We start from the raw sequence: 17,094 nt of genomic DNA, 5'->3' as shown, positions 1-17,094 counted from the left end.
GTTCTTATTATATATATATATATATATATATATGTGTGTGTGTGTGTGTCAAAGAGTTTGGTTTCTAGTGTATGTATGTATATCTTCGAAAAATGTGACTGCAGCTCTGTTATTCATTGCTATTCCTTTTTCTTTTAGTATAATAGTACTAATATAATAGTATGATAAAAAAACCTTTATTAGTTAACTGTTTAACACAAACTGTAAGTTGAAAATCACTAAATAAAAGCTTGAATATAATTGAATACAACACTTATTAAGCCCATTGTTTATATTTGGTATACAGTTCTAGCTTAAACCTAGGGTCAAGGAATTGAAAACCACTCTAGGTTTACAATTTTGGTTCTATTAACTTAATGGTATTCCAATATAACACACATATCATTATTTCTATAAATAATAAACAGAGAATGAAATATTCATAATAATTTCACTTATAATGAAATATTCATAATAAAGTGTTAATAGAGTTTACCCAACTGAATGTTCCTGATCCAGAGAGACTGAGGTGTTCCTTTCACAAGTTTCTCAAAATAAACCCCACTAAATCCACTAGAGAAACATGCAGCAAAAACTGCTAAAAGTCCAATAAACTGAGAAGTCATGTTGTGATCTACAGTTACACTTGATGAGTTACTGGATGCTGTTTCTGGCCACTAGAAAAAGCCAAAAAGTTTTTTTATACTTTCTGATAATAAAAAATTCAGCTTGAGAAAATCATAGATCTGAGTGAACATGAGAATAAACCAATAAATAAAATAATATAATTTAGTCTTTAACAAAATATAGGTATTAATAATTATGATTAAAATTGTGATCACACATTGCATTCATTGTAAGTTATACAGTCTTAATAAACAGTTATTTCAGAGTTAGAATTTAAATGCCAAAAGCTAGCAAAACATTAGAAACTAATAGGCCTAAAATTGGTGATAAAAAGTCCTGTTAACTGTATGTTTTTTTTTCATATTTCTTTTAGTTTATCCACTGCAGTTTGAAAGTCAGAGCCATGTTAAAGTAGCATTTCAGATCTATTCTTTGTTTTTGACAAGTTAATGCCCAAGAAGCCTTTCATTCAATACCAGTACATAACAGTTGGGCTGGATGAGAGATAAAAGGTGTTCTGAAATACGGTTTATATATGGAGTACAATAATATAATAGTGTTTAAATGTCAAGAGCTAGCAAAACATTCAGGCCTGTACACAAAATGTTTGAAAGGGGAGTTCTAATTTGTGAAATCAAAAGCCAACACATATTGTGCAAAGCACAATCAGCATATAAAGCATGCTAATGCTATAAGGAATTTGGGGGCATGCCCCAAACAAATTTGTAAAAAAATAAGTGCTATGAAATTAAATCTGGAAGCAATTTTGTATGAAATATAGCTTAAACAGTTGCATGGCTGTTCACATAAAATCCACGAACATCCAAAGAAAAGTCAACAAATCATCATCCTGTTGTAACACTGCATGGGAAGATAGACTTAAATCAGCATAAATATGTATGTTTTATTACAATAAAGTACTGTACTATCTACGTGCAGAGTAGTTATTAATGTAAAATTATATTACTAATTTAAACAACTGTGTACAACAATAGTATATTAACTATTCGATATTTTGCCATCACATACATACATGTATGCACTACTGAAATAACACATTAGCATGCTCCATTCTTCTGGAGTGCTTTTCCATAAATAACTTACATACAGTTTTAATGTTGATAGCGGTGTCATAATGATTATGTATTAAATCTAGAGCACTCAGTCTTTCTTCGGTTTGTGTACACTTCAGATAATTATTCAACCGTTGGAGAGCAGATGTGAACATGAACTTAATGGCAGTGTGGCAAAGGGTTTTAGCAACATAAAGATATCTGATACACTGAAGCATGCTTTTAGCTTTTAAGTAGTCAGTCATTACCCGGAACCTGTCCTGGAGAGGTATATAAAACCATCTTGTCTTAGTTCAATGAAGTTCTTCATCAAAAACATCAGGATTTGGCAAATCTTCCATTTAAAAAACTATAGCCTGTCTGTTATCAGAGATAGAAAACTCTTGTGTGAGTTGTGATGGCATAAGTTTCTGAATTAATGCTGCTTGCGTTACATGTGCATCAAAACTGGAGGAAAGATTACTGATAATGTTGTCACGAAAAGGAATGGTTACTGTTTTCTTAAAGTAATCCACCATGAAACTATATTCGGTATTTGCACGTTAGGCTTGTCGTTGACTAACTTATGACATGTTAACATTAATATTAGATTTGTTTGCAATATTACTACTGTGTTTGAAGATACGGTGTGAATAATCATCTATGTTCACTCTTAGTGAAGTCAGTTCTTTACAGCATTGTTCTATAAGGGAAACATAAGAAACAATGTCATAGCTTGGACATTGCAAATTTACAGAAGCTTCTTTCAAATAGTAAAGGGAACATTGTAAAGGATGAATGACATAAACAGAAACTTTCCCAAACTTCAATATTCTCAACACAGCGTGTAATGCACACATTGAGTAGTAGAAGATGTCATGAAGCTGCTCCATACTGGATGCCCTTTTGATAGATTGCCTTTTATAGATCCCATGTTTAGGTAAGGATTTAATCCAAATAGATATTATTTTAAATTGATTGATACAATTTCTTATTGGTGGAACCGAACATAAGTTTATAATAACATGATTAAGTGAGTGATCTGTTCAATGAGTGTACAAGACCTTATTCTGAATATCTCAAATTTGTTTTTGGACACCAGATCTTTCACCAGCCATGGAGGATGCTCCACCACATCCTTGACCATACAATTCATTTAGAGATAATCCAACATCAAGTCAATATCTTTGTAATTGTACATACAATATCTGTTGCTCTGACCCTCTGTAGCTTAACAAAGCCAATACATTTTTCCCCAATTTCACAATTGTCATCTACAAAGTGGAGACATAATGGTAAATGTTCCACATTGTGAGAAGACACTTCATCAGTAAAAACCAGTCTTTTTACTTCATCAATAATATTTTCTCAAATTACATCATGTCCTATGACACTGATGATGTCATTTTCTCGGCAGGAATATAAATATGTAGCATTTTTTGCCATGGAATGATATAAATGAGCTCTCATCATTTTCAGCATCATGTTTCAGCAAAGCCAAAACATTGCCAGGATGTTTAGAAAAATTTACATCTTCAAAGCCTTGTTATCCTAAAAACAAAATGGCACAAACAATTTGGTGAAGAATATGTTTATTATGAGTTATACCTGATTGAAGGGCATTGTTGGTAATAATATCAATTCTACTGGATGATGGATGTTCAATTGAAGACTTCAAAGTATCAGCAACCTGCATACAATCACAATGATAAACCAGCTTAGAATGGTTGCTTAAAGTATCACTAATTTTTACCGAGTTGTTAAATGATTTGTTGACAAGTACTACTTTATCATGTTTACTATACACTAGAAGAAGGGTAGCACTAGGACCGTAAAAAATTCCATCCAATTTTGGGCTGTATAATAACCATGGGCATTTTTCAAACCAAGTTATTTGAAACTTGCTGTTAAACCCAAGAGAAAAGGTGGTAGGAAAAACTTTTAGTGGTGTTACATGTTTATAAAGATAGGAATACTTTTCAGCATTTGATAGATTAGTAATAGCTTGGCATTTTTCAACAAGTGATTTTGTTGGTGTCAATAAATTGTCAATGTCAATGCATGGCTCAGTGGCTACAGAAACACCATGATGATGGTCCAGGAAGAATGGATTTGTCAGTGCTTGAAGCAGTGTGAGGCTCAAGCAAACCAGCTTGCATATCATCAATGTCATCACTACGAGAATATAGCTCAATAGTGTCAACCTTAAGCTTCACATTTATCGCTGGCACCAGAGAAAGACTGAGAGTGACTGAGTTGTATCATTAGCAGTTTTTGAAAACGATAATATATAGCAATTTTAAAGAGGCAACAAGTAAATAGCCTTAACATAACACTGCAGTTTATATGATGCATAAAACCTATTGTAAAGATAGTTGTTGTACTCATCTATATATATATATATAGACAAATTATAAAATCATGTAGAGGTATTCATGGATTAAACACAAACTTTGTAATTTATAACACCATACATATGCATAGCACAACACAAGGTAGCTATTCCAATTGCATGTCAAATGCTATATTAGCTATTAAAGGAACAAAGCTACATAGTACTGTACCTTGTTCATCATATGGCAATCTTTTCCTTTTGCCGGGAAAAAAAACATTCGTGTATTGCTGCAATCATGTAGGCACTTTACTTTGTTCAGTGTTGAAGGTCTAGGTAAAATATCGTATACTATGTAGTTTCACGAGCCAGACTCTTATTTGTACAACAGGTAATTTTCAAATGGGTTTAAGATTAGTAGAATTCTCAGCTCCTTCCTTGTATGAAAATAATAACCTACAAAAATGCTTAAATATCAAACCCTCAATCACTATTTCCGTGACACAACGAAGCTTGCTTGTGCTCAAAACCACAAGTAGCTGTTAGATATACACAACTGTTTCAGTTTATGTTTAATGCCAGCATTATTATTTGAATAGTTTATATAGTATGGGTGTCATATTAGTATTTTTAGAAGTGAGAGTTTATGGCACGTTTGTTTATGCAATTGTTTACAAATAATACATTGTGTAAAATGTACATTCAATTGTTATGAGTTAGCAATTGTTATATTGTTGCATCATCTTACTAAGACTTTATCTCTTTGAATGATAGTGAGTTTAGCAATAGACAGTATATAGTGGCAATTATCACAGAGTGTAATATAATATAAAGCAGAGAAGAATAATTAATCTCATCAATTATGTTCTAAAGTAATTGAACAAGTTTGTGTGGATTTTGACAAAAAAAGAGACAATTATTTAAAGCTGTGGATATAATTGTGATAACCAATAGTGTAACAAACTTTTGTATATATGTTTGACTTTTGTTTTAATATATTATTTGAAAAGAAATGGACTATGTTGCTCTTTGTTAATTTTTGCAATTTATCACCAACAAATCACAGAAACCTACTGTAAAGATTCCTGCCTGCAAAACCTAACAGTAGCAATACGGCTTCAGAATTTCAATTACAAAGTGTCAACAAAAGCCATTGCATGGAACTGTGTAGAAAATGTTAAGTACCAAAAAGAGTTGTACTATAACTATATATGCATAATTTTTTTACATCACAAAAATAGGGGTTTTTGCTGAATTCCTCCTGCATAAGTGCATGTAGATGGGACTGAATCCTCGACCTCCCACGTAAGAAGCATGTGCTGTATCATAAGAGCCAAAGGCCAAAGTCATTTTTTTTTCACATATGATGCATTATTTAGTGGAATACTATATATATATTAAAAGGGTATACCATATTGGCCCAATTACAGGGCAATTTCAAATATAAAGCGACCCCATTTTCAGAAACCATGGGAAAGAATACAAATTAAGTGTCAAAACATCCTTTTTCAGGTTTGCAAAATTAATATTATAACTGAACAGCCTGCAGGTGGATTAGTTTAGTTACAAGAATTAGTAATGACCTTGAGTGAACATCTGATGTGTATGCATAGACGAATGCTATCCGGACATTCAAGAATGCGACAGGTTAAAGTAGGGAGAAAGGGTCTATGGTCAGCTGTGATTATAAGGCAACTATGAATTTTATATCTTAATTATTAATCATAAAACATTGCTTTATAATCAGGCCAATATGGTATGTTTTAAATAGATAAATTCTTTAACCCTATCGCCCCAGGTATCGCCAAAAGGTTTAGTGTCTTACATTCAAAATTTTATTAAACTACTTTTTGTTTATGTTATACCAATTAGAATAGCATAAAATCTTAGCTAATAATCCTTAATTTAATAGTATACAAGTTTTAAGTTCTTAATTCTACAAGTCAATATTTAAAGAAATCCCGAATTTCCACTAGTGTGACCTACGTGACATTTTCTCTTAGCATGTCATCATCCCTATTTTATCCAACACCCCTCCAAAAAGTACTAAATTAAACTCTATAAATTTGTTATTGCTCAGACAAACCATAATTTTTATATTGTTCAATTTTGTTTTGTTACAGAGCTATCAAATAGAAAATCAGACCCCTCCTGCTACACCCACATGTCACATCCTCTCTTTCACAATTTGTTGATAGTTCTCTCTTACATTTCATTACCTATAACCAATAGAAATCAAATGATGTATTGTATAATGTTATGTTCTGAATGGTTAAATGTCAATTTCATTCAGAGTACAAATATTGTTCCCATGAGAAAGTTAACAACTAGGTTGGATGAATTTTTAATGGCTCATGTCGCATAGTTAGAAAACCAGGAAAATTTTAAGAGGTAAGTGAATTTGTCAACTTTTTGTATGTTGTTAGTCTATATTCTTTGGCGCATTATTTAATTAGATAAAAATTATTAAGTGCATTACTATCTATAGTATAAAAAATTAGGGTTAACTCTCTTCGAAAATTCGAAAGCAAGAAAAAAGAAGATTGGGTAAGTACTTTATTTCTTGTTTTTCATATTTATTCTTTATCTATTATTATAAAAGTAACTAAAATCTAAAAACACGGATCTTTTAAAGTTATTTAAGACTAGATTAGATAAAATAAGTAATAATAATAATATAATTAAAATGGTTCACAAGGTAGTAACTTGTGGTTAATGTAATTCGATAGCATAACGTGAGTTGCACATTCCCAGAGTGATTTACAACTTATAATGGAGCAGACAGTAGTAAGACACGGTTCAAATATATGTATACTGTTATAAACTTAGAACTACTTAGGATAAATTAATGTAGTTTCATGTTACAATTTGAAGTCATTCTGGAAAGAAAAAAAGGGTAATTTAGATTTATTTAGATTTTCTTTTTTTGGTGGTAACAAGGTCAGCCAAATTGATCAACCTTGTATAGAGTTATGGTAGATAAAATTACCCATAAAATATAAAGTTTTACTGAAAACAAACATCTGAAATGTATTTAGGAAGTTTTGGAGATTACACAAATGAAATTTGAGATTTTTGAGATGAAGAAAAGTATTTTTAATCTTAACATGAAAATCACTTTGCACATGGACTATTCAAAACAAATACTCAATATATTTAAGGACAAATCTATTTTTAGTTTATTAAAAATACTTCACTAAAAATATGATTTTTTGTATGTGAAAGACTTATAATGTTTACTGAAAGACTGCCAAATTTTGTGAAGATATACACAGTATGTTAAAAGAAGTATTAATTATACAAAGACTTTAAATGAGTGCAAAGAGGTCAAGTGGTCGGTCAAATTGACCGAGCCCATGTTGAGAGAGTTAAAGGCACAGGATCAATTGAAGAATGGGAATTGGTGGATGTCTGTATCCATCTGGAGACTAGATAGCCAGATGGTGGAGATAGTGGGAGACAAATGTGTGTTGAGTAGTTCACATGCCAGCCTGGATAATCTCTTCAAGTGGCCAATGATAGTGAACTGCCAGAGAATGTGTCAGATGATGAAACTGGTGAAAGAAAATCGAAATAATTGTCAACTATCCACTCCAAGGAAGAGTGAGCAATCAGTAAGAGTTGTTGGATCCATTTGGTAAGAATGAAGGGAGAAAGGTCTTCAATATAATAGGGGGTTCTAAGTGTCAGAAAACCCTGAAGCAGGAAGTATGATAGAGATGACAATGAACAACCTGTACTGGACACAGGATTTTGTAACATTATATTATGTGAATGAAGCTGATCGAGAAAGGAGTTAGCATGGTCAGAAATATAAATGGAAAGTAGAAAAACAAAGAAACTGCAAGGGGTGAGTTGTGTAATAGACAATGGGAAGCACATCATAAGTTCTGGGGGACAGAGAAAGAATAGTACATACCTAGGTAATGAGTTCTTGGAAACCTTAAAAGGACTAAACAAGTTCTTCAGATGGCATGAAGGTTCTTAATCAAAGCCAGGAGGTGGGAAAAGTCATCCTCCTCAACATCATTTTCAAAATAACGTGAAGGGAAATGGGTAGTAGTGGCTGAAAAAAAAGGTTTGTGGCCGCACCATGGGCCCACCACACATTGGACAATGGCTGTCATGTCTTGAACAGACAAGGAACTTCCAGAATTGTTGATAAACTGTTAATTGTGTTATTTTCACTCACTCATGTTGAAGAAGGATTCACATTAAATTGTGAATTCCTACTGATAAGTTGAAAATACAAACTAAAGTAACTAAAGTGAAATACTGCGACAAGTCTCAACAAAAATTAACACATCTTTGCATAATTGTGCCAAGAAAGAGTATAAGAGGGACGATTTGTACAAGGAGGTGTGTTACACTCCTGCAATAGTGCAAATTCATGTGTTTTCACATACATTTTAGATGCAAATCTTTACAAAGCAGGTGAAATGGAAGTATCTCACACAGATAGCATGACTTATTGAGGATAATAGCTCACTCTCTCTGTACGGAGGCGAGTGATCAGATTGGTAAAAGAATGCCACATAGCAGAGTAATCAAAGTAGCAAAGGATGAAAGTATGGTTACTTGTTCCTCATCAGGAAAAGCAGCAAAAGCAGATGGTGGGATCAGTGGATCAAAATCATCAAAACATAAGGGAGACTCAGCTGAAGCGACCGAAGTAGGGGGTCGAGAATTCTGGATCTGAAATGAAGAAGGCAGAACACAATGAACAACCTGGCACACACACAGTGCTAACATCACAGTGCCTTAAGTCACCATTTAAACAGTAGAAGAGGGGTCCTTATGTGAAGTGTTAGGACCTCAGAAATGGTTACTGGAATTCATCTTTGAAATGATCGAGGAAATCGTTTTTCTCTTAGTTGAAGTACATTTAGCTTAAAGTAAAAGAACTTGAGTGCAAAACAAGAAGAATTAGACCATAAGTTTTAAACGAAATTTAAAAGTAACATATGCAATGCAAAAATCCTGTTATTTTGAAAACAAAGAAACAGAGTGAAAACATGAAAACAAGAAGGCAAAGGGAAAAATGAGCCTTTGTTGAAATGCTAGCACTTATGGGGTTTACTGTATATAGAGGATGCATTGTTCTCCTTCTGGTAGAGGGATATAGTCTAATGATTATGTCATAGGCTTCTGCAGTCTATGTTAATGCATGTGAGGATGGGAGCTTTGTTCAAGGTTTTGTGGCATGCACAAAAATCTTGGCAGTGGCACAAGATAAAACTTGTTTGTCCTGTAAAGAGGTGAGCAGTATTTCTGATATCAACGTTTAAGAACTGACCACCAAACTCTCTCATAATATATTCTGAATAATGAACAATTATTACAAAAACTCAAATTATGCACATATTAGTATAAATATTTCATAAACAACGGAAAAAAAAAATCCACTTCACAGTACCTCAAAACAGTGCCCAAGTCAAAACTGTGATTTGTTCATCAAAATTTGACAAATATTTAGCTGTCCTTATGTAACATGTTATATGAAATTAAAATTTACAAATTTTTATTGTTTGTTCCAATATTCAATCTGTCAGTGTCTCAAGATATTAAGTTGGTATGGCAACTGACAAATAATTTAATGAGTAATGTTAATCTAATATAAACATTACACCCATAAATAGCTGAAGCATAATAAATCTGCATATAATATATATATATATATATATTAATTTCTTTTCATTATGTTGTAATCATCAGGTTAAACTGAGACCAAAAAGTGAAATATAACAGTATATTTTTTTGCATACTTTTATAAGGTAACATAACATGCAAATTACACTCTAGGCAAAGTTTAATTAAATAGTTCTTTGTCTTGTACTTTTTATTAATAAAGCAAAATTTGAATATAATTTAACCTTAACATATAACTTTTTATGAAGAACTAACCTTTGTACGTTATAGAATTTTTAACTTTTTCATTAATAAGTAAATAAATCCCATATAATTTCCTTAAAAGTTCACAAATATGACTCCAAAATATTATTAGGAATTATAATTACAGCAATATAAACATACTGTATACAAGTATATACAAAATTATCAAAATAACATCATACTTGAACAAGTGCCACTCCAGTCATTAAAAGCACCAAAGATAGCCACTGTTGTATCTCCAAACGTTTATGCAACATTGTGACAGAAAAAAAGGCTGTTGTCAAAATTTTCAATTGATATGTCACCTACAATATAAAAGACTATTCATTAATCATCAAAAGTAAAGTTTTCTTGCTCATTATCATTATTTTTTACTCCTAAAAGTTTCATTAGCTAAAAACATCTTTTTAATATTTGACCTCTCAGCAACAGAATAATATACTAAACTAAATGTAAAGCACATATGTTTTTAAAATAAAATTATATTTAATAAACTTACAGATTACACTACAAATCACTAAACACCCAAAATTTGAAGGAGTTAAGAACATGGTTTCAATTCTTACCAGTAGCAATAAGGGGAAAGGACAGGGCTCACACTGTTGTTCTTTTCAAAAAGGCATATTCCTCTATCCATTTCATTCATATCATCTTTGTATGTCTCCCCCATAGAGGGGGGAGAAATACTGTACTTCCTATGCTCCTTTCTGCTTCTTCTTTCAAATAGTTACAATTGTGCACCAATTATATTTCTGGGCCAACCATCTTGAAACTTGGAGGTTATATATACCTTGATCCAATTGGCCAAAAAATATTTTCTTATTATTATTATTATTTATGTCGAGAGCCAGCATGGGCCTCGGGGGAAACATCCTCGCTGGGCCCCCTTTCTCTCTCTTTTTTAACATTTTCAATAATTTATTAAAAAGAAGATACTAAATTAGGACAGCAACGAGCTCATAAACCAGACAAAATCATAGCAGCAGCCGTTTTTACCTCACAGTATAACCATAAAAATGTTAATAAAGTAACAACAAATATCTATTAAATCTATAACAAATACATATTAATTATTACTCAAATTATTATTTCAGTCGTTCTTAATGTATCAAGCATCTATATGCATAAAAAAGCCAAAAACTATGTTTTGTATCATTAAATGAAGATATAGCCTAAAGATGCTTTGCGGGCTTTACGCCATAACCAGGTTTCATTCGCCCAGGCCTCTGGTTTTACAGGGGTCAGTTGTAAAAAACAATGTGCAATGAATGTAATAAGAAATTATAAACCTAAAGACATTGCATATGTAAATATTAAAAGAGGTTGTTATTAATAGCATTTTGATTCACACAGTGTATAGGTTTAGTTTACCCCAAAAAATACTTGTAAAGTTTGGGTTATTTTGAATAAATCTACTTACTCAGAAATTGACAGTCCTGCTTATTATAAGGTCACAATTTAGTTTACAATATAGCTTTCTCACAAAGAAGTCTCAAAATGATACTGTAAGTGTCTATCCCTCCGAAGTAAGTACCAGTATGTTGTAAATTATGCCCCCTACTTCTGTCTTGAATAGATTCTCTCTTGAATTATATTGTACAAGCCAAGATACCCATCCTTTGTCCATGTTATGAAGTTAAAAAAAATGTGTGGGTGAATGCTATGATAAATAAAAGAAATCCTCACTTTCACACAATTTATTTATAACATAACATATTATTTATTACCTCATCAAAAGTTTTGTACAAGCTTTAACAACTCAATATGTATATACTTAAAACATGGTATACAGTGTGCGATGGTCAGGGTAATTTTGTAGGAAAAGGAGGCAGTCAAAGTAGTGGCAGTAGAGATGCTTCCTATTACCCACTTTCAACCAGCTGTTGAAGTATTTTCACAGTGTTTCATGTGATTAATTAATAAACATTCACTGGCTGCATAAGTTTCTCATGGGCCAAAGTTGAAAGGTCACAGGTCAAAGTAGGAAGTTGATCAACTCCAGAAATGGCTCTTTATATCAGCCTTAAGGCAACTGTTGAAGTAGAAACTTCAGCTGAATTCAAGTATTATTGCAATAGTGTGGTCATTTTTACACTACATTCCTCCATAGAGAGTGGTAGCACACTCTCTGAAACATACAAGATGTTTGAGTGCCCTCCCCCACACTGTGTGTATGCTATATTATAGAAAATTTAATAAAGTTTTTTTTTTCAGTGTAAAGATGTAGTACAGTCTATGAAAGTAGTTAACGTTAATTTACGTCAAAGATAATAAATGCTCAAAAACAGCAAAAATGGAGAGTGAAGGGGTTGTGAACCCCCATTAACATGTCCCTTGTTCCAAACTATCATCCTACAAAATTTGGTTGAGATTGGCCCAGTGACCTAGGAGTAGTCAGATAACAGACAGATAAATAGACAGATTTTTGTGTGTGCTTTTTATATACAGATTCTGAGGATCTTATTGAATAAGATGCATGGTGAAGACATATTGCATATGCTTGTGATTGTTGGCCTTCATAATTTATATAGTATAGTCCGACTATACATATTATTTAAATACACAAAAACAAAACAGTTGAACACTGGAACTTAAATATTTTCTTTAATCACAACTAATATGCACATCAAACACATTAAGATACCAATTTTGACACTTTTGTACGTGTTTGCACATTTCCTTCTGTCAATGATTAGACTTCAATAAATCAAGTTGGCACCTTTTACATTTCAAAATCATTAAAGTAGTATAGAAGAATTTAAGAAAAAATCATAAAAATAAACTTATCACTCAATATAATTTTTCTAACAAATCACCACACAAAGTAAAAACTGCAAATGGTAGAAAGTGCTACAGGATAAAGAAGACATTGGAAAGTTAAGGTCTTATACTGTTATAGATTTTTGAATATTATCTAATATTAATATTATTATTTGGGTTAAATAACTAGAGTTAGTATGATCGGTAAATAAAAATAGTAGGGGTAAAGCTTAGTTGTGTAACCTGTACTACAATGTTAGATTAGGCTTAGGACTTGTAATGGTACTTTATGCTTAACTGTAATTCAACATACTAGTAAATCATAAAACAGGTTGAATTCATTGTTATATTAAACAAATACAATATAAAGACCAGTTAGTTGTCTCTTCATGTTTTAAGGATGAAAATGCTATGTTGGTAGGTAAAACAACCTAACAATATTCCTACCAGTTTTGTGTTATAAATTGTGTTAACAGACAAAATAATTTGAAAATAGGTTTATATCATCTTCCTGCATCCACAGAAAAACATGAAAATGCTGAAAAGAAGTGTTTATGGCAAGAAATCCAAGAAATGACAACAAAAGGACACGAAAGAGTCTGCTCTGCACATTTTATATCAGATTAAGTCCTACAGATCTACTTGGCTACATGCAGGCTCTACAGATACTGACTGCCACATCCAAATAATAGTAATACCTACAAATAGATTAGAGATTGTTGTTATTGAATTTATTTTTTTATTAAATTAATATTATTATTATCTTGTCTTATTATATGAAAACTATTTGATAACCCAGATTATGTCCCAAGCTTGTTTTCATTTCTAACATTAATGCCAACAAGGAAAGATGCTAAGGGAAAGAGAGACAGATATCTTTGCTCAATCATGAGGCACACAAAAGGCACTGTAAGAAACCTATAACTGATAAAGACATCACTGATGCTTCACAAGAGTGTGCCCCTTTGCTTTGCACTCAGCAGGCTGAACCTGATGTCTTTGAGATTCAAGCCAAGCTAGAAAATACACAAAAACAGTTTGCAGAAGTTACAGAGCACAGCAATTAGTGTTTATAACTTGAGGTCGATGCCCTGTGAAGAGATCATGACAGACTTAAAGAAGAACTGGATAAAAACAAAGTGTCATCTAGTACTCTGACTAATAAGAAGTGCCGCTTTTTTTCATGGGAGTTCCCAGCAAATAGGTTTTCCTCTTTATTTTCAGTCTTGTGTCGAGCTTCAAACCAAATATCTCTTCAATCAACAAAGCTGATCAAATCATGCTTATACTCAAGAAACTAAGAAAAACACAGATCTAAGATATCGTTTTCATATTTCATCTTCCACAGTTTCAAAAATCATGAATAATTGCATCCCCATTTTAGCTGCTCATTAAGGTTTTTCATTCACTGGCCAACTAAAAAAAAAGTTATGAGGAATCTTCCACAGAAATTCAGAAAAAATATTCCAACTGCCAAGTCATTACTGACTGTAGTGAAATTTTTACTGATCATCCCTATAATCTCACCACTCCTTCCAAAATCTGGAGCAACTACAAACATCACTATACGCTGAAATTTCTGGTTGAAATAACACCTTATTGCACTGTATTGTTTGAGTCTAAATGCTGGGGTGGTCGCATTTCACGTAATGGCTGGATCTGGATTCTATGACAAACTTGAACATGAGGATGTGGTTATGGCAAATATAGGTTTCACCATTGCCCAGAATCTTGCAACAAAAGGAGCAATACTTATAATGCCTCCCTTCACCGCTGGTCACAAGCAACTTCCAGGTCGACTTGTACAAAGTGCACGACAGATTTCATCTCTACAAATTCACATAGAAAGAGCTATTTAAAGGAATAAATAACTTTCAAATCATGAAACAAACATTGCCAGTATCCCTTTTCCCTAGAGCAAGTGATATTGTTGAAATTTGTTCAGCTCTTACCAGTTTCATGCCAAAATTAATAAAGTGATTGGTTACATTCTCTTTTATTTATGTACAAAGTTGATGTTTACATAAGCTCCACAGTATTTTCACAGGACAGATGAACAGGTGGAGGATATAACTGACAGAGCAAGAGACATAATAAAGGAGACTAGCAACGATTCAGTCTTTGTTGTGCATGTATGGATTAGTGATTTAGGGAAAGGCAGGTCAGAGAAGCTAAGTAATAAGTACAAGGGGTTGACAAAGGCATTTAAAGAAAAAGGCCATAACTTAACTGTGTCAGGTATACTGCCAAGAATTAAATGTGGGGATGAAATTATGAGTAGGTCACTAGGGCTGATTGCTAGGCTTAGGTTAGTATGTAAGGATGAATGGATTGACTAGTTGGACATGTGGAATCAGTTCAGTGGGAGAAGGGAGCTTTTTGGAATGGATGGTTTACATTTAAATAGAGTAAGGTCTGGCTTGTTTGTAAGGGCTATTAACTCAGCTGTAAGAACAGTTTTAAACTAGGACTAAAGAATGGAGAGGGTCACGTTAAACTAAATGCAACAAAATAAGATATAGAGAGAAGTTTAGCATAGGAAATGAGTATAGAAGTAGTTCTAAGAATAGGCTTAATTGTTATATTGTAAGGCTAGAATTCTAAGAAGTAAAATAGGCAACTTTAGGGCACTGGTAGAAATGGAAAATTTTGATATAATGGGAATAACTAAAACTTCGTTAAATGTAGCAGATTTTGATGACAGAAATTGTTTTGAAATACAGGGCTATAGGTTATTTACTAGAGACAGATTACTAAAGAGAGGGGAGGGGTGGCTTTATATGTGAAATGTGAGTAACATCTTGTTGAATCCATATAAATCCCATATAAAGGGAAAATGCTTTTAGTTGGAATTTGTTACAAACCACCAGATGGTACTGATGAAATCATAATTATGGGTGATTATAATTTCAGACATAGACTGGAAAAAGCTAGAGTCAAACTACAAGGGAGAAAGGTTTTTGGAAACTCTTCAAGATGGTTTTCTTCACCAATTGGTCAAGGAACCTACTAGAAACAATGTTATTTTAGATTTATTGTTAACTTCTAATATAAAGATTGTTGAGAGGGTGGGAATTAGGGAACATCTGGGTGCAAGTGATCATTAATCTATTATGTTTGATGTTTTGCTGCATATGGAGATCAGGAATAATGATATTTTGGTTACAAATTTCAAAAAAGCAAGTTTTATAGGAATGCAACAAGGATTATCTGTTGGGAACTGGGGGCTGAGTTATTTGGAGACACTGAACAGATGTGGAAAATTACTAACTATTCAAGATAAACATATTCCTTATAGAAAGAAAAGGGTGGCTGCAAGTAAAAAACTAGGTTGGCTCACAAAGAGTATAAAGAGATAAGATTAAAGAAAATTATGACAAATTCAAGAAATTTAAATTGACTGATACAACGGGAGATTTTGAAGATTATAGAAGATAAAGAAGTTGGTAAAACAGGAAATTAGGACATCGAAAAGGATGTATAAAAAAAAGTTGGCAGATAATGTAAAGATAATGGTTTCTTTAAATACATTAAGGGTAAACAAAATGTTAGGACGGGGGTAGGACCCTTGAGGGATGATAAAGGAAGGCTTGTATCTGATTATGAGATGGCTGGATTATTAAATTCTGCTATTTTTTCAGTTTTTCCTAATCAAGACATAAGCAGTATTCCTCATCTTGAACAGTTGATAGATGGAAACAAGGTTAAACAAGATGACTGCATTAATTCTGAGCTTGTTAAGAAAAACTGGGTTGTTTAAAGAATGATTAAGCATCTGGGCCAGATAATATTTTCCCAAGGGTTTTGAAGGAGGTTAAAAACTGGATATGTGAGCCACCTACTACTATTTTTTGTAAGTCCTTGAAAGTGGGCAGGTGCCAAAGGATTGGAAGTTAGCTAATGTCACTCCTATTTTCAAGGGAGCTAATAAAAATTATCCCAGTAATTATAGGCCTATTAGTTTTACATCAGTTGTGGGAAAAAAGTTTGGAAAGTCTAATAAAAAATGTTTTGCAAAGTCATTTAACAAAGTTTTGAATTTTATTGGACAGTCAACATGGTTTCATTAAATGAAAATCTTTTGACATTCTTTAAAAAGGTTACTGTTTATGTAGATGAGAGTGAGAGATTTGGTGTGTCTGGATTTTCAGGAAGAATTTGACAAGGTGCCACATAAAATGCTTGTGAAAAAAATTATATCTTTAGGTATGGGGGATAAGTTAGCTAATTGGATAGTATTTGGCTGGATGGAAGAAAGCAGAGGGTTGTTTATAAATGGAGTTCAGTCAGGGTTCAGTCTTAGGACGTTTGCTCTTTTTTAATTTAAATCAATGATTATAGATGAAGATACGGTCAATAAATTACTTAAATTTGTTGAGGATATTAAGGTATCGAGTGTTGCTAGCTGTGAAGAGAATGCTGCTGATTTACAAAAGGATTTAGATTATTTAG

The 17,094-nt window shown here is 32.6% G+C and overlaps 1 protein-coding gene and 1 long non-coding RNA gene across 3 annotated transcripts in view; one reads left to right on the top strand and one right to left on the bottom strand.

The window, feature by feature from the left end:
* LOC106467408 (UDP-N-acetylglucosamine transporter-like) overlaps window positions 1–17,094 on the bottom strand; it is a 49,139-nt gene that overhangs the window by 20,642 nt on the left and 11,403 nt on the right. For both annotated transcript variants that reach the window (XM_013927757.2, XM_022395591.1), the window contains exons 4-5: window positions 10,065–10,187; window positions 476–656 (exon numbers count right to left, since the gene is read on the bottom strand). In XM_013927757.2, coding sequence (XP_013783211.1) covers window positions 476–656; window positions 10,065–10,187 — 304 coding nt within the window. The remainder of the gene's footprint in view (window positions 1–475; window positions 657–10,064; window positions 10,188–17,094) is intronic.
* LOC111087766 overlaps window positions 4,397–17,094 on the top strand; it is a 13,636-nt gene continuing 938 nt past the window's right edge. The window contains exons 1-2 of the long non-coding RNA XR_002612414.1: window positions 4,397–4,407; window positions 6,693–6,698. This is a non-coding gene — a long non-coding RNA (uncharacterized LOC111087766). The remainder of the gene's footprint in view (window positions 4,408–6,692; window positions 6,699–17,094) is intronic.

Source organism: Limulus polyphemus, unplaced genomic scaffold (assembly GCF_000517525.1).
Source record: "Limulus polyphemus unplaced genomic scaffold, Limulus_polyphemus-2.1.2 Scaffold2603, whole genome shotgun sequence".
In the NCBI taxonomy this organism is placed as follows: Eukaryota; Metazoa; Arthropoda; class Merostomata; order Xiphosura; family Limulidae; genus Limulus; species Limulus polyphemus.
Note: the sequence above shows the minus strand (reverse complement) of the source record. Positions and strands in the feature narration are given on the sequence as shown.